The sequence below is a fragment of the Sinohyriopsis cumingii genome, chromosome 16 (assembly GCF_028554795.1).
Source record: "Sinohyriopsis cumingii isolate HCF-2022 chromosome 16, ASM2855479v2, whole genome shotgun sequence".
In the NCBI taxonomy this organism is placed as follows: Eukaryota; Metazoa; Mollusca; class Bivalvia; order Unionida; family Unionidae; genus Sinohyriopsis; species Sinohyriopsis cumingii.
In genome coordinates, this window is record NC_142976.1 from 77924403 (window position 1) to 77944308 (window position 19906).

At 33.4% G+C, this 19906-nt stretch overlaps 1 protein-coding gene across 1 annotated transcript in view; it reads left to right on the top strand.

The window, feature by feature from the left end:
* The window catches only part of LOC149780853 (uncharacterized), a 137616-nt gene extending 122376 nt beyond the window's left edge, over window positions 1-15240 (top strand). Inside the window, exons 31-36 of the mRNA XM_089937937.1 lie at window positions 81-209; window positions 3004-3255; window positions 6504-6602; window positions 7311-7640; window positions 8520-8794; window positions 10012-15240. Coding sequence (XP_089794063.1) covers window positions 81-209; window positions 3004-3255; window positions 6504-6602; window positions 7311-7640; window positions 8520-8794; window positions 10012-10212 — 1286 coding nt within the window. The 3' untranslated portion in view covers window positions 10213-15240. The remainder of the gene's footprint in view (window positions 1-80; window positions 210-3003; window positions 3256-6503; window positions 6603-7310; window positions 7641-8519; window positions 8795-10011) is intronic.
* The last annotated feature ends 4666 nt before the right edge of the window (window positions 15241-19906 follow it).

The following is a 19906-nucleotide window of genomic DNA, read 5'->3' on the forward strand; positions in this document are numbered from 1 at the left end:
TTTGTTGGTATATTTGTGTGTCTTCTTTTACTTTTTCTCAATCTCACACTAATCTAGAAGGGTATTTAAATATATTGTAGAACCAGATGAGAGCCCTGAGACAGACCTTACACCTGACACAAGCAAGACAACAGCAGAGGGAGAACCAGTCTTGAGAGCCTGGCCACCTGTAGCCAGAGATGATGGAGTCAAAACACAAAGAACTAAAGGTATTTAAAAACATTCTTAACCATAATCTTTTCATTTACTCATTAGTAACAGGTCATGTCATCTCAGTTACTACACTTTACATTACCATGTACATGTATCTGATGAAGAACAATACATATTTGCTTACTGATCATGTTGAACAATTCACAGGTGCCTAAGATAATGAAGTCGCAAGTCAGTACTGATAATGAGTGAGTTCCATGATCCAGGGCCTGAATTGAATAAGTGCAAGCTGTGATTCTTGTTCTTGCATCTTTCTGCAGATGCTAAAACTTCCAATAATATTGAGCAAGTCATTAGTAAAGCCCAACAAAGTACCAAAATGAAGCAAAATACACATGCATAATTCCGACACAGAAAATGAAGTTTGCTTTGGAATTGGTTCCATTACTTTGAGCTATTTTAGCATGTAGCCTAAAACTAGCTCCATACATGTACCACTGATAACACAACAGTGAACATCATCACCAGGGTACAGTCATTCAATTTTCAAAGGCAGTCAGGACATCTCTTTTGCAGCTAAGCATTTTATTCACAAATACAGAAATATTGGTTCAATATTACCTTCATTTAGGTCAAATATGTTATTAGGTCTTCTTTGATGATTTGTTCTCCTAGTATTTTATATAGGACATTCAATAACAAATATTTTTATCACATATTATCCTGACTGTTCCCTAAAAGAAAATGGTATATTTGTTCAGTCTAGTAAGACTGATAGTTTATTAGTCTGATTTGCTTCTTTGTATGCTCACTTGCTATGCACTTCAATACACAAAGTAGTCGTGTGTAGCAGGTGAGCACATGAAACAGGAAACCAGACTAATTGTTTTTGAATCTCTCCTTGTCCAAATATACACACTTGGACATATGTGACCTATATTAGCTCAGTGCTACATTGATCTGTCATTATTGCATCACACAACACTAAATAAAATAATTCCCAAATTGTTTCACCATGATAATATGTTTAAAATGCATTAGTTTGATATTTAGCTGTATGGTCTTAAATTATGTAACAGAAAAATTAAACCAACAAGTTTAGCAAAATTCAACAAATACTTTATTCCCTAGAATACAAAATGAACATTTAAAAGAAACGTACTGTATTGTAAATTAAATCCCAAATATTTCAAAAAGTTCTATCACACATACAAAGTGTCAAGTGCGCTGAATGAATTTCAGTATTGAATATGCTGATGTGCTAATGGTCTTGATATATGACCATGTTCTTGAATGAACTCACAATACACCCAAAATAGCAATTTAGTCCACATGTCAATGAGCACTTTGTAATTCCAGTGAATAACTTAAATAAAATATTCTTCTCAAATTAATCTGAACACAACAACAATTGTTGAGTAGAGTCTGCGGTGCAAATTCTGAACCGAGATGCTCAAAAAATTACAGACACATTTGGGTCTGGTTATGCAGTTCATTAGATTATAAGGTATCATTGTATGCAGATGACTCTAAACCAGATTTATATACTTGTCAGATCATCGTTATAGTGCCATTGTCATCAAAATATCTCTTACGATTAACCATTCCATTTTGAAGGAATTAGCAATAATGGATGCACATAGTTCCAATGTTCATTTAATTTATTATACAGTATGTTATGAGAACTTTCATGATGCTAATGTCACAACCAGATATCTTTTTAATTTGTATTCGCTGTAGCTTGATGGGTACTGCCTTAAATCATTGTTCTGTGTACTTGCAGTATGTAAAAATCGGGGTGAATGAGGTCTTTGTTGTATTTTATTTCTTGTATAATGTTATTTGCTTTTCCAGATGAGTTAAATCAATACCATTTGTTGTTAAGGTCTGTATTTTTTGTTGCTTTATCAATGTTACTGTTATTAAAATCAGCATGGGAGGCAGAATGTGCCATGGTCAGAGACCTCATGATATGTTTACCTTAGGCATCTGTTCATCCTTTTGTTTATTTGTGTATCGAGTTCATCCATACGAGTGACTTAGGTTTTTTGCTTTCAGCAAGACAAATTGAATAAGTGCCATCATACACAGCTCTTATGTAAGCATTACCATGTGGTTAACTTTGCAATTCATATGTTACTCTAAAGTCAATATGCAATAAAAATGTTTAATCAAGCTTTATGCTGATGGTTCATCCCACCTCACTATAATTCAGTTTATCCTGAATTTTCTAGAAAATATATGAATGGATTGACCAATAACCCTTACCAACCTTTCGTAAAAGTTGTTTTTTTAACAAGTTGTTGTTTTAGCAGATAAAAATAAATCTAACAAGCTGTCACCTTTTTCTTCTGTATGTTGGCTGATAGTAGCTTGAATAATTTGGTTCAAAATGCATAATCTGCATAGACCAGTCTATAAAAGGCAGAACCCTATCTGCATAGACCAGTCTAAAAAAGGCAGAACCCTATCTGCATAGACCAGTCTAAAAATGGCAGAAGATCGAATAAGAATAATCTGATAATGACACATCAGAAATAAAGATGGTGACAAATCTTGCATTCAGATATTTCATCTGCTGAGTTATCAGTCAGTAATAAATTATAAACTGACCTCCATGAAAGTATTCCACTGTACATTTGATTAAGGTAGGCAGTGATTACTTGTCAATCTGTTTATAAATTTTATAGAAAACACTGGGCAAAGGTTGAATAATAGCAAGGTTACATAAACATTGGCTTGGAACCTGATCTGTCATTGTGGGTGCACATTATACATAGGTGAACATATGAAAATAGTAACTGTAGATTTGATAACCAAAACTATTGGGTTTTTTTATTACAATTTCAGACGATGGTGCAGGATCCAACATTTGGCCCCCACCTAGAGCCCCAGATTATATGAGGAGCACAAAAGAACTTCCATCACACTTTAAGATGGCAGCCCCACAACCGCCAGAGGGGCCTAGAGAAAAGCCAGATGAAAATAAGGGGTCAGTTGCAGCCAGTGAGACAGAACTAGCTCAGAGAGAGTCCTGGCCAACTCCACGAGAGACTGGTATCTACCGACAGGATTCGCATCCACATGGTGAACAAGACTCGGGTAAGTTCTTATTTTTTGAACGATAAAACTATTTCACATGATGCCATATCAGGAGTTAATGGATTGGAATAAAGTTTGGGTTTTACATAAAAAATAAACCTAGGTTAAGTTTGATTTTCACCATTTTCTGGCAGAATACAGTGTAGTTATTATGGTTGTTTGGTTTTACAATATATTGTTATATTGTTGTCCAGAATCTGTCAGTACATATACTACAGTTCATTGCCATGTAATGTTTTTTTGGTATTTCTAAAAGTAGTATTCAAACAAAAATTTTACTTCAGCCTTCAGGTTCCAAAATTACACGGTGCAGTATGCTACAAACAGAATACATGATTCCTTGCAAATAGGCCTGCCTTGAAATTTAGAGTAGTGTAGTATTTGTTTAGTTCAACCTAAATTGATTTTACCTTTATTTTACATACTTATCTAGTAAAAGAGTCTGTATAATTATTTGTCACTGAATTTGTTTTAATATGCTTTAAAATCCTGAGAGAATTCGTTCACTGCCATATAATTAAAATTGTGTGACATAACCTTTCTTAACCTCTAAATTTACTGGTTTGTTGTCTGCATTTTTATCACTAAATCTTCCAACTTTGATAAAATATTAAAATTAGCATTGCCTACATTTATACTAAAACCTACTGAAGCCTTCACATTCATCACTATTCTTCCAAACTAGAGAACGTGCTAACAAAGTCCGCTGCCTCACTTTTGGATAAGACAGAATCTATCCTAGGTACTATTTCAAATAGATTATTGCATATTTTAAATAGCAACCAAGTGATCTGATGTCTTGGTCATTTTTCTATGGTTTCTAATGGGGGTATTTCCTGAAATTGGTGTTATGAAAAATTCAGAATAGTTGTGTTTAATGTGAGCATCAAAATGTGCCTGTATGCAGATGGCGTACAGGCATTTAAATGTGCCTGTATATGAATCAGATCAAGAAGTCAAAACACACTTCCACTGAAGTATGGTAGATATCGGTTTATACTTTCTTCATATTTTCTTGATTTATTTCCTAATATAAGTATCACAAAATAAACTGTACAGTGGTCCCTCTCTTATACGGCCACCCCTTCTGCACCAGGAAAGTAGCCTTATAAGACAGGTGTCCTTTCCAGAGAGAGACTAAATTTCTTGTAAGATATATATGTAATGTACTTAGTAAGAAAGCTATATACTTCAAAGCATTTAATATCTTCATTTAATATCTTCGTTTAAAAGTAACATTAATTAATAAAAGGTTCTTCTTGCCTTAAGAATAGACTTATTTCAACTGAATGTACATTAATAGTTCTTATTCTTGACGTAAGCATGATATGCGAGTGGGTATTATTGTCATGCACATTGCAAAACCATGCAAAAACGTCATTTAAATCTTAGTGCGTACATAAGTTTCTTTTCATTTGCTCCATTTTCCCACTGCTGCTAAATAACCTCCTTATCGGTTATGACATTGTTTATTCGAGTCTTTTCAACATAAAATTGTTTTATTCAAGTCTTTTCTACATAAAAATGTTTGGCAAGTGCCCCCTTCCCACCACACCCAATGTCGTTGAGTAGAGTAACCAACTTTCTTCTAAAATAATATGTCTCTGTTTAAGTTATGACATGTTAATGTTTGGTAATGATTTATTCAGATGTTGCTAACTGTATGTGATTTAATTATGCAGACAAAAATTTTGTAAAAGAAGTGATAAATGTATTGTCACATGATCTTTCAGTCTTTGTCTGGTACCCTGTTTTGTTCAAGGTTAATTTCTCTGTGTGTGTTAATCGACAAAATCTATTTTTAGCCTATGCTGACCATATTATGATCTTGACACTTATATCTGGTTGTAATCATCAAAGAGAAGAACTCAACAGATATGTGAAGCCCAAAACCTTATCATAACAATGTTGAGCCCATTTCCTGTAAACATCGGCTTTTATAGACAATGATATAATATTAACCTTTGTGTTATATGTACTTTTGTCAGCAATTCTTTCCATAACGGAAACCTGACATCGGGAGACATGTATCAATGGTAGAGATAATCTGATTACATCACGATATGAATTAAATATTGGTTGTGGACACATTTTAAATAAAAAGTGGCTGCTTGTGAGGGGGTACATTTTGCATTTTTGTACTTATATGCTGGCCACTTGCCATGTTAGAGGGTGGCCATTCTTGAGGGGTACTTTTGAACACAAACTCATCAATGCCAAGGGATTCTGGTTGTAAGAAGTGGTGACCACTGGTCAGGGGGGGCCATTCAAGAGGGGGACTACTGTACTGAGTTGCAGTGTGTGATAGTAAATAAATTCAGGCAATATTGACCCATGTAGTTATGGCCATGTTTGGCATACAACTGGACCTTCAGTTCTTTTTCTGCTCAAAATCTTTTGAAGGGCTTCATGCATTTAATAAGAACAAGAATTTACATTACCGGTAACTAAGAAGACCTAAGTCATGTTCAGTTTTCACAGTTTTATGGAAAAACTTAGAGAGTTATCACCCCAGTGTTACTTGGCACATGGTCTTTCAATTTTGTTTCCATTAATAACTTTTAATAACTTTTGAAGGACTTCATGGATTTAAATCAAATTGAGTACACAGTTTTACATGAAGACATCCTTGTTTAATTTCAGTTTTCACCATCTTTTAGCACAAGTTTACAGACATGTCTACCTGTTTGGTTTGGCCTTTCACTTTCCACTCAAAATCTTTTGAAGGACATAATAAAGAAAACAGGATTTTATTAAAAGCTTTATAATAAGAACATATGACAGATTTGATTTTGTAAATGTCTTAATCTCCATTTTCTGCACACCTGTCTTTATCTCATTGCATACACACCTTTCTTAATCTCCATTGTCTACATGTTTTAATATCCATTGTCTACACACCTGTCTTGATCTCCATTGTCTACACATCTGTTTTAATCTGTCTACACACCTGTTTTAATGTCCATTGTCTACACATTTGTCTTAATCTCCATTGTCTAAACATGTTTAAACATCCATTGTCTACATGCATGTCTTAATTTCCATAGTCTGCACACCTTTCTAATTGTATTTGTATGCCTTGCACAAGGATTGCACACCAAAAACCAATTGTTTGTTTTAGCAACTTTCCTTGAGAGTTAGATGGACATTTTTTCTAACCGTATTATGGACATTGTCTATCAGAGCTAGCATTGTTATTAACTGCTTGTGAGTAAATATTTAGTTAGTGTTCTTCCTCCATTACATAGGCAAGGATCATTCTAGAAGGACAGGAAGGGATGCAGAACACCAAACCACAGGGTTCAATAGGCAGGTGGCAGCTCAACAGAAAATAGAACCAACAGAAGGTAAAACTGATTCACCTGAGCAACACTGGCAAAACATAAATAGAGAATCAGTGAAACATACAGTTGGTTTAATGGGCTTATGTAATATGCTTATAGTATATACAGTGTACACCTTTATGTTGGTTTATTTTATATATTATTGAAGTCTTTGGGGATAATTTCAACATACATTTATTAAAAATAAACAGTGTAGTCATCCAACATTCAACGTGGAGATTTTTTGGAATATTTTGTTCTTGCATATAATAGGTTATATACACTGCTATAGATTTCTGCAAAATTGAAGTGAGATGATTTTACTCTTGTGTTGACATTTTAAGAGTTATGGGAATAAGTTTCAAAGCATAATAATGAACTTGAATTTTGCACTGTTTGTTTTTAATGAAAAGTTTGACACATAAAAAAAAGTAATAATTAACGAGGCTTACAAAAAGTGTTATATGGTCTTCATTGTATGGATACTATGTAAAGTTGAAATGGAAGTGGTACAGGAATGATGGTTGACATAGAGATTGAGTCAGTGCTATGATGTGAGATGAATAACTTAGACAAGCATGGAGCTGCTGCTGCCTAGCTACAAAATTCAAATTGACATAATATTGAGATGAAATGATAGATTATGTATACTTTTTATAAATGTGTATGCTAAATGTCTTAAAGTTATGCCCAAAATCTTTAATTCATTGGTGTGTCAAATTTTTATTACAGGGGAAAATGCTCAAGTTCAGCACAGGAATCAAGACCAGAAAGAAAAAGACACAGAGAAAGAAGATAAACCCATCATGGATGAAGGTCACCTTCAGAAATCAGAAAATAACTCTGTTGAAAGTCAAAATCATACAGTTGGTGCGACTGAAGCACAATCTGTAAATCAAGGTCGAGTTCAAGGATCATTTGGTAACTATAACAACAACAACACAGGTGAATCAAGTCCACATAGAATCCAAGGTCAAGACCCCCTACCCTCAGTGGAAGAGAGGAGAACGTTCCATACTGGAAGCAAAAGCTCACCATCTCCACCTAGACTACCAATTCTTGGTAAAATTTGTACTTGATACATTGTAAGCTTAGTTCTTAATATCCTTAAGATGGTTATCAAAAATCAATAATAGCTCTAACCACATCAAAAGACAATTCTGTATAATCTGTGAGATCACTTTCCAGAATACCAAGAGGAAATTGTTTTATTATCAACAAAGAACAGTGTCATTACATAGTGTTTTCCATCAGTGAAAAATCTGTTTTTGCGAAGTTACCTTGAAAACTCCTTGAATTTTACACAACAAAATGGGAAGGGGGGTCACTTTAAAAGTTTTTTAATTTGATTAAACCTCTTTGAATTTTGACAAAACTTCTGTACTCTGTCAGGAAATACAAAATGTTGAAACAATATATATATTACTTTTTAAGTTCAGAATATTATTTTATTTATGTATTTTTCAAAAAATTTAATGAATTCGATAAAATTGGGTGGATCAAATATTATTTGACACAGGTAGTTCCAGATGGAGTAATATTCCATTGCTGTTTTGGCAGTTCTGTGTTTTATGTTAAATTTATACCTATTTATTCAGTAATGAAGAAGTTAGATTAAGAAAAACAATACTTTTAGAAGTCATTGAAAACTTCTTAAAAATAAATTTCCAGAACTTTTATGAGCATTGTGTTCCTTCTGCAGAGTATTGCATCAAAAATTCAGTTTGAACCATGTTGACAGGAGATAATGAAGATTTAAATTTTATTAATGCAGTAGTTTTTAGTAAAAAAAATACAACTTTTCTTTTTATTTACTGTTTTTGGGAGGGGTTGCCAAAATTTTATTAATAGTCAAGGTGGAAAGCTCAAAGATACTGATTAAAAACACCAGTTGTCTAATAATAACAACATTCTGCAACTGAGGAAAATTTATATTTTCAGGGAATCCAGATTGGACGCATATGGCTGGGGAATACACATATGATGAGCTACCAGCCATCGATAATTTACCAATACCCGAGATGATTACAACAGGTGAAGGCCACACAGAGGTTGGAATATGGGGGGAGCACCTTATCTACAATTATCTGATGAAGATCAAGGATATGGAGGGCACAATTCAGGAGGTCAAATGGATCAACAAAGAGGGTGAAACTGGATTACCATATGACCTTGTGGTTTATTATCAGAATAACCCTCAGGTTCATTACATTGAGGTAATTGTCACAGAATGTAACTTTTGTAATGAGTAGTGTTTTGGGAATGGAAATTTTAAAATTTCTTCAGTATAATTTCCGTATAATGTGCACATTACAGTGAAAACTTATCTGTTAGACATCTTTACATAAAGTCAACCTGTTCGTGGAGGACATTTTTTATGGGTCACTTTTCTTATATTTATAACCAATATATACAGATCAGTAAAAGGTGCAAATTAAACTCTGTCCCCAAATTCTCAAATTAGAATGTTGTTTCCTTTACTTGTGGAGTTTCAAGAATTAGTTACTTCATGACTTTTGTAGAACATGAATTTGAACTATCGTTTTACAGTTTTATTTTATTTTAGTTTCTTTTCAATTTTTCAGTTTTTATTATAAGTTAAACTATTATTGCCCCACTTTTTGCGAACTTCCAGAAAAAGAAACACAATTTATTCAGCTGCTTAATCTTAGCACAAATACGGTGATGTGATGATTTTGTGTTCATCACCAGCCAATTGTTTTCTAGTTAGTTTATGTACACTTATAAGTCAAGTGCAGCTTCAAATTACAAAAACCAATCTCCCATCCCATAATGAGCAAGCAAATCAGAATCTGTCATTTGTTCTGCTGATTACCCCAAACAGATTTCATAGACCCCGATATGCCAGCACATTATGTGACAACAGATCAGGGTCTGTGCATTTTGCAGTTGGACTCAACTTGTAACAAAGTATATACAGTACAGCATTCACTGATATTTAATATAGCAGAGGATCACATGCTGTTATGTGGTAGTCTCTTTATTCATCTCCTATTCGCTGTTGTATAGCTCAATAACCAACAAACAAAATTAAAATCATACTAAAAAATACCACTCTGGTGGCCTAGTGGTTAGAGTGTCCGCCTCAGATGCAGAAGGTCATGGGTTCGATCCCTGACCGAGTCATACCAAAAACTTACATAAATGGTACTAACAGCTGCTTCACTTGGCACTCAGCATCAAGAGGTTAGTGTTAGGACTGGTAGGCCTGGTGCCAGGATAATGTGACTGGGTGGGACATCATGCCACATGTCTGCGGCATGATGCCCCAGTGCTAGACATCACTATAAACTACCACATTGCAGACATCATAGCGATATGACTGAAAAATTGCGAAAGCTATGTTAAAAATCCAAATCACATCACATCATGCTTAAAACTTCTGGAACATAATCCTCTACTTTCGTTTCAGGTGAAAAGTACCCAGTCAAATAACAAAGAGGTTTTTGAAATATCATTACCTCAAATAAAGTTTGCAGAAAGGGAGAAGGAACATTTCCACATATACAGAGTTTTCAATGCTGGAAATTCTCAGACAGTGCGACTGATTCGTATCAGCAACCTGGATATGAGGTTGGAACAGAAGCAGGTTAGGCTGTGTATGCTGATATAATGAGAATGTTAGATTATTGGCTTGTGGTAAAAACAAACATCTGTCAACAATTGTTGAAGGTTCAGAATTGTTCAAATTGTAAGAAGTGCTTTGCACTTCACTTGCAATATTATTGTATGCCATATGTCAGTTATTATACTGCATGTTGTATATTCCATTTCTGTCTTTAATGTACTTTGTGTCACCTCTGGTAATGATATACTAACCTCACTATTGCTGATGGTAAATAATCCAGTACCATCATTTTTGCTGCAGTAATTATGTTTATGAGGGTAGATCTTTTTAAATGAACACAAAATAACTGAATAAAATCATCTTTACAGTCTATTCACAGAATAACAACTTGGAAAAGCTGGGTTTGATAGTTTGCAAGAAAAACAATGCTGACAAAATAACAGACATATGTTGAGTCAGTAAGTAGCCTTGGTGTTCCAGTTGCAGCATGCACAATATGATGTTTAATTAGTCACACTATCTAATGGAACAAAAAAAATCCATGCAATCAGAAGTTTCACTCCAAACTTGCTGCTAATTTTGTACTGGAATCCATGGAAATCTTTACATACCTATATTATTTTGCATCAATTCTAATTATGGATATGATGATCTTTTATACTGTCCATTGTATTGGAAAATGCTAAAATTAAAGGGTTGTCCAATTTATTTCCTTATTGTAATTGTGGATGTCAATTAATGTTTTTCAAAAAAGCAATAGTATAAACTCATTTTGAGCATGCTGTAATTAGGACACTCAGGACTTAATAAGTGGTCTTCTTACTGGGGTGGTCATAGTGATGAGGTATGTTCTACATTGGTTACCCCTCTTGAACAGTTCTCATGACCAGCAGCCACCTGCTTTATACAGCCAGAATCTCTTGGCATCAATGAGTTGGTGCTAAAAAATACCTCTCTGGGACAACCACCTCTATAACGTGGTCAGCATATTAGTGCACAATTAACTCTTCACACATAGCAACACAATGGGGCTTACAAATGGAAATCTATAAAATATTTCTTGTTTTATAAATTTAGTATATTGACATATGCTCCAACATACCAGCAGATTACCAAACTTTAATCCATACAGTTAAGTCAATAATCTGATTATCCTTACTGCTGTGTCCATTAGATGTTAAGTTTTGTCACTCTGTTAATTACTGGCTATTAATAATAATTAATTAATAATTATCAACATAACAAACTACCGAGAAATACAATATTGTTCTGCTTAAGTCAGAGTGACATCCATTCGCCATAAAGTAAGAATGGTATATTAGCTGCCATGTCTTTTCTCTGTCAGTTACAAAATGTATTTGAAACAGTACCAGACTAAAACACAGCATTTCATTCTAACAAGTATAAATTGAAAATTAAGGAATAAGCTGTTGTAAAAAGTGCAAAACATCATTAGACAATTCAGCTAAATGAAAAGGAAGTGAGTTCTTTGATCACTGCTGAGAAATCTAATGTCGGAAATATCTGAATAAACATTAGTTTCTACAGTGAGAAAACAGAATTTCTGGACAAATGATAGCTACAACCAGATGTCTGTGCTAATTTTATTGACATGGTAGTTTTACGCTACAATTAATGATTATTCATAATTATTTTAAATAACATTAATGTGTTGCACCAGACAGATTTCATAACATACCTGTGATTTTTTTTACATAAAAATATTAAATATTTTTAAGAATTTCATATTTTATATGTAATTATTATTCACATCTCTGTGATCACCTTCTAGAGGTCAAATCTCTTCATGGTACAAAAGGGATGGTCTTGTAAGAGAGGTACCACTGTATGAAAGGAAGGATTCATTTATTTAAATTTTCAAATTGTTTAGTTGGAGGGTCTTAAAAATAAAGCCAGATTTGGTTTTACTGTATGTGTAAATGTAGGAGTTTTTTGGTTATCATTATATGTGTTTTTTATGTTTAATGTACCAGTATATCAAATGGTTTGTCTTTATTAGATTTATGTTTAATGTACCAGTATATCAAATGGTTTGTCTTTATTAGATTTATATGTTTAATGTACCAGTATAGCAAATGGTTTGTCTTTATTAGATTTATATGTTTAATGTACCAGTATATCAAATGGTTTTTCTTTATTAGATTTATATTATGCAATCAGTACTGCAGGAGGAAAGACAGGAGAGGCTAAAGGATAGTTTTGTTCTTGGATAAGTTTACCAGATTGCTAATTTACTTGATTGTCTTATTTAAACATTTGAAGAAAAAAACATTTTATCAAGAAGTCCATATGTGCCACATAGTCATAATGTGACGTCATTTGAGATCTGTTTTTTATTTACATTTTTACACGGTGTGTAAAATTTTATAACAGACTCATTTTGACAATTTCACATTTTTGTTTGTAAACTGCAGATTGTATCTTAATATGAATTTCTTTTTGTAGTCCCATTCCAGTTTTAAACTAACATTATAATAAGATAATAGATTGTGTTTATATTGTTTAAGATCATATTCTAATAAACACTTTGATTCAGGGACCTTTGAAAGTCTTTGAATTTTAATACTTTTGCAGTCCTATTTTCCCTTTCTTTTTTTTAATTACCAATTACCATTTTATCATGTTATCTTGCTTTCTACCTATTCTTTTAAATAATGGTTTCACCGAGATATGCAGGAAACATGTAGATGTCCTAACATTTTGTGTCACTCATATAAGCATACTAAGACATAGGTATCAATTTCTGAGCAGCTGCATCGACAGTTTTGTATTGAATGTCCTTGCTGAATAAGATGGGGGGGGTGCATGAAACACTTGTTTAAAAATAGGGATGGTAAATTGTAGTATCTGAACACGTGTTTAAACCTAGGTATGGAAACTCATAACAGAACACATGAAGGTTTGAAAAGGTTATTTTCTTTTTCTCCATCAAACTTTAAATGTGGTTATATTGGAAAAGGGGCACAAAATCTGTATCTAGCACAGATCATTTTTTTGTGTGACTAATTTTGAAATAATTTTTGTATAAATTCATTCTGATGTGATATTTAGACATAATTGTAAACATTTATTTTCAGACAAGATTTCATGGTGACATATATAATAGGATGTGCAATAGTGGTTATACAGTATTAGAGATGTACCTGTAATCTGTGTGATTTTTTACCCTTTGTCAGATTTTGCAATTCTCAGACTTCTCCTGTTTACACAGTATTTTCCTCAAATTGCACATTTTGCTATTCATCATAATTACTTTTTGAACCCATTCATCTTTGTATATATGAGGATGGATCTATATATATATATATATATATATATATATATATATATATATATATATATATGTATATATATATCTCTAGTATAGGTAAACCTAATTTCCTTATAATGAAACATTTATAGATCTCACAGTGCATTAAAGATGCAGGCATGAATGCACATGTATAAATTATGCTATCAATGTAAAATATAAAAAACATGGATATACTGACTTAAAAACAAATCTAAAAAATTTGGTTCAAAAAAGGTCTTTTGACGGGTTGTATTGGCAAATCTTTGACTTTAGGAAAGAAACTTTACAAAAGTTGATTTTTACAGTTTGGTATGCATTAACTAAGGGAGACAACTTGTGAAAAGGCTGCAGTTAGGTTTATTTGTCCAGTGACTCAATTTTACTTAAACAGATTTTATACATGCTTTTCTTTTGTAGCAGTCCTGCTTAGTGGATATTTTACTTTTTTCCTTTATTTCAGAATTTTTTTTTATTTTTGTCATCTTATCATACCACCAGATTGTTTTACTTTTTCAATAAATTTATTGATGTAAATTCTTTAAATAGTATGAATTTTTCATTAGTGCTGACTGAATCATGCATTTTTGCAACATCAACTTACTAGTGATATAAGTTTTAAATCACCATTAATTTCCTCAAAATCGACAGGATTTTCCACACATGGTAATTTCATGTAACCTAATCAGAAAACTACCAATGATTGCCTTAATGTTTCTTGATTAACAGAATGCAAATATTTTAGACTGAATAAATGTATTTTAATTAGCTTCAATTCATCTTGACATTCTATGGTGCTTGTAATATTTGAAACAGGGAACAATGATTCATAGTTCTTTTGAGATCTTTTAAGATTGAACGAGACAAAATCTGAAAAGATCAGGAATAAATCTTGTAGCTGTAGTAGATGAAACATATTATATTATTCATTGTATTCACAGTTTAGAAACCATATCATGTGTCTGGAGATCATTAGTCTATTAGACTTTAAAGTACATGTCCATATCATTGACAAAGGAATGAAAATATATGTTCTAATGGCAACATTTGGACTCATGCTATATATATATATACTTCATGAGGCCAGATATTAATGTTTGTGCTGTGTAATGTATTTTAATATTGATTGCACATGTCACTATAATAAAAATAATACTGTATGAGCATTCAACACACGGTATATTTTAATTGTTTTGCCATTTCAACATGATATAGGGAAGCTTTTGAGTTTATATAAAAATTGTTAATTGTTATTTTGTTATTTAATTGCTGTAGTGTTAATGATTGAGGAAATACATTCATTTCATTTTATATGCAAGACAGTAGAAGTTTTAGATTTTGATAATTTTTTAATAATTCCTATGGATGATTACTACTAATAACTGTAGATGATTTTGCTTTGTAATTTTATTTATATTAATTTTTTTTTACAATTCCTTTTGTATTTTAGAAGAAAATCAGTGCTTATAACATTGTAGTTGTTGAATTTTAAATAAGTCATATGTATTAAAGAAATTCAATCATTGCTGTTTGCTGGTTTCAAATTTTTGTACTTGTTCTAATAATCAAAGTTTCAGAATTCATTACATACTTTATAAAGTTGTCCATAGGGGTTAATCTGTTGAATTGAAGTTTTTAATTATGTACCACTTTGAGATGATTCACATTCTGATGTCATGTTTAACTTTTTCATTCATTATAATTCTGTTGAATTTCTTTATCACTGTAGCATTAAATGTTGAATAAAGGTTTTGACTAATTTTGCAACTTGTTTATGTTTTCCTTTTATGTAGTCCTTGTGCTTTCTGGGTAGGTAATAACTCTGCATTAATTATTATTGCTAATGGTTACTGAATAATTATAGGGCTGGGGAGTGGTCTGTATTTGGAATATGGTACAATTTTGTGACCAGTAAATAAAAATCCTACTAAATGTATTTGTGCAAAGGAAAATGTGGGTTGTAATTGTGCATTTTAAGATTGAGTGTAACATTCTATTTAAAGGGGGGCCGCGAGTGGCTGAGTGGTCTAAAGCGCTCTCCATTATGGATCACTACCATCTCCCCTCTGTCTGTGTGGGTTCGAGTCTAGGATTCGGCCAATGTGGGTATGTGAGAAAGCTTGCCAGTAGCTTTTCGTGGGTCGGTGGGTCTTCAGGGTTTTTTCCCGGGTTCTTCCTCCACAATTAATACTGGCTGCCATGTATAGCCTATCGTGTGCTGAAAAATGGCGTTAAACCCCACAACAACAACAACAGCAATCTATTTAAAGGAATTGGGGAAGAGTCCAGTTCCTTTGCAGTATGATTTGCAGGTATCACCCACCCACCCCATTCAGTAAATAGTAAATGTTCACTTATCTATCATTGTCACCTGCAGTTATCATGCTACATGTCTGCAGCATGATGCCCCAGTGCTAGACATCACTATAAACTGCCACACTGCAGATATCAATCACATGACTGATTTTTTTAAAAATCCAAATCACACACATACAGTATGTACTTGCATTTAAGTATATTCAACACCAAACAACATAGACCATGATCTGCCACTGCCATTGCATAGTGTGCCAGCAAATCAGGGTACATGTTGATTGGTCTACTGATTAATGCTAACAACCTGAATGAATCCAGATCTGCTGGTGCACTGTGCAATGGTAGATCTGGGTCTTATACAGCAAATAAGAAAGACAAAATGTGTATGCCCACACTGTTTTGTATGCTGGGCATCTTTCTTTGACCTGTCTGCACATCCATCAATACCAAAAAGCTTGGCTTGTTAGCATGGTTTTGTTAAAACCTCCAAACAGAATTTGGCTGGTACATTTGTATAAACATGTAGTTGACCTCATTAGATTTTCAGGCTATTACAGTTATTTTTCAATTATTTACACTTTTTAAAATATGTTTTGGAGGTCAACATTTTTTTATACAAAAGTTTGTTAGCACAATTAGGCAAACACCACTTAAGATCGCCAAATTAAGTTTGTTGGTACTATATATACCTGCAATTAACATAGACCCTGACCTGCTGTTGCATAATGCACTGGCACATCAGTCAGTATTCTAATGATTACTCGTATCAATTGATTTACATGAACACCACTCTCATCCGTGACACTTTTTCTCGAAGATCATTCGCAAAATTATCTTAAACTTAGTAATATGCTAACATTACTAACATTATCACTGTATATACTCCCTTGCCTGTCTAGTCCAATTGCAGATAACACAGACCCTGATCTGCCATTGCATAAAGCACTGGCACATAAAGGTCAATGCTGCTTGTTATACTGAACAGTCCTAAGAAACTGCATAGGCCCAGATCTGCCAGCACATTATGCAGTGGCAGATCTGGGTCTGTGCAGTATGCAGTTGGACTCGATTTATAAGTGAGTATACACAGTAACTCTCAGAGTAATAAGATGAAGGTAGTTAATATTTTGTTAGCTAGCAAGTGTCTCCCATAGGGGTACAAGATTGAGTGTCAAATATCCTCTTGGTGTCAGAACTGGGGTCAAATTACACATTTGGGGGTCTCTGGTACACTGATGAGGGCAAAGGGAAACTCTGTATAATATTGCTTATTCTTCAAGTTTTAAAACTAACTTTTACTTTACATGATAACAAGTAGTTTCTTGCAACTTCATTAGGTACAGGAGTGCTATGTTTCCATATAAATATTTGTACAACTATTTAATTTCCAATAAAATTAAACAAGGGGTCCCAGGTGGCAAAGTGGTCTAAAGTTCTAGCCTTTACCCATCACGCCATCTCACCTCTGTCTGCATAGGTTCGAGTCTTCGACTCAACTAATGTGGGTATGTGAGAAAGTTGCCAGTAACTTCCCGTGGGTCAGTGGTTCATACATGGGTTTTCATGGGTTCTTCCAACAACCAAGTTATAATGGCCACCATACATAGTCTCTCTTGCACTGAGAAATGGTGTTAACACCAAAACAACAACAAAATGATACAAAACAAAGTCACATATTGTAAACAAGTCTCAGCAGGACATAAGGTAAGAACTTGTGCCAATAATTTAACAATTAGGTAGCATCCATATGATGAACAATTCTCAAATTTAGTTCATTAGACAATAAACTTCACTGCTGTGCTGACTATAAGCAGTGATTGCAGTGGGAGAAAAGATCAGAACCATGCCACACACAAAAAGTGCACTAACCAAGGATATGTGATTTTTTTATGTACCCTTGCATATGCTGGAATGAGGGATAATTCATATTTACTTTTATCCAATGTATTCTGATGGAATTAATTAATCTACCCATAAGCTTTACTGAAAATAATTATTTTTTAAAATAAAAGGTCATAAAAAGAAGACAAAGAATTATTTATAACAATAAAAGAATTATTGTAACAAAATGTCTAAAATGAAGAGGGTGATGATTACTTTTTTCTTTTTGACATGTATTGTGCCTTATCAATTGTTTCAAGATATTTGTGAAAAATCCATAATTTTCTCATATGGATCAAAATCCAGTTTCCAGTTGGAGAAAATATCTGGTTTACTCAGACTTTGTCCACATTCTTGTTTTAAATACCTAAACTTGTTAATTACCACTTTATTTTAAATAAAGTTTTTAGAAAGGGGAAAGAAATAATTTAATTATTTTTATTAGAAAAATATGTTCTCTCAAAACAAAAGCCAATGCTGTTTAATGATTATCTTATTGAATGAAGTGTGTGTGATTTGGATTTTTAATGTAGCTTTAAAATTTTTTCAGTCATATTGCTAAGATGGCTGCAGCATGACAGTTTTTAGTGATGTCTAGTACTAGGGCATCATGCCGCAGATATGTAGCATGATGTCCCACCCAGTCACATTATCCTGACACCAGGCCAACTAGTCCTAACACTAACCTCTTAATTCTGAGACCAAAATATCATATCAATTAGCATGTTCTGTATACTAAATATGTGGAATGAAAACACCTCCAACAATCTTTGGAATATAAAACCCATTATTGGAGAAAGGCACCGAGGGATATATAACAAATTGCACTGATGAGGTGGTATTGTGTATATAGGACAAAAATTTTATCATGAGGGTTTGTATTATTATCTTTTATTTTATATTTTTTAGGATTTTACTTTTCTTATCTTAATCTTTTATTTTGCATCCCATACCTATTAAAAAATGTTTACATATGTAACTTTTATTTTTTGAGGAACACATTTTAACATTGATTTGGAAAAGTTTATATTCCAACAGATGTTAGCAATATTTACAATGTAATTTTTTTAGCTTAACTTTTAAATGATGTACTATTGTCCTGATAAAATCCCCCTACCCAGCTATTTTATACCGAGGCTTAATCTAAATTAGGCCAGATTATAGACCCATTGTATATATTGATATTGGCCAGATTAAGCCACAATGTAAAGTTTAGGCTAGTCTACTATATGCTGCCCTACCCCACTACATAATATATGCATGTAATTCTACCTTGGGATATCTCCGGTGGCCTAGTGGTTAGAGCGTCCGTCTCAGATGCGGGAGGTCGTGGTTTTGATCCTTGGCCAAGTCATACCAAAGACTTACAAAAATGGTGCTAACAGCTGCCTCACTTGGCGCTCAGCATTAAGAGGTTAGTGTTAGGACTGGTCGGCCTGGTCTCAGGATCATGTGACTGGGTGGGACATCATGCTACATGATGCCCCAGTGCTAGACATCACTATAAACTGTTACACTGCAGACATCATAGCGATATGACTGAAACATTGTTGAAGCTACGTTAAAAATCCAAATCATACACACACACTACCTTGGGATATAGTCTAGGTTAAACCATTTTTCCCCAGGTTGTACATCATGCCTAGTTGTATTTTACTCCTACCCTGTCCTTGGCCTAGATGAATATGAATGTATGTTAAACAGGTACAAAAGTTAACAGGCAATGACTGGTTTTCAACAGGTTTATTTTCAATACATACCAACATAAACCATATAGAAATGGGTTGCCATGACAACCTCTCAGGAAGCTATTGAGTCTACTTTTAACTAACTTGTCACAATGCATAACATGGCCTTCCTCAACATTGTGGGTATAATAACACTTTAACAAAATTTTAACTGCATTTTCACATTCATCAAATGGCGGGTCATAAATCAATTGTGGATACTTTCTACCTGAGTATGTGTAGAAGTTAAATATTGGAACACATCACCCGTAGTTGTAAATATCAAGTGATATGTTTGCCCACTTAGCCCATCTCTCTCTCTTTCTCTCTCTCTCTCTCTCTCTCTCTCTCTCTCTCTCTCTCTCTCTCTCTCTCTCTCTCTCTCTCTATATATATATATATATATATATATATATATATTTGATTACAGAACACATCACCCATAGTTGTAAATATCAACTGATATGTTTGCCCACTTAGCCCATCTCTCTCTCTCTCTTGCAGT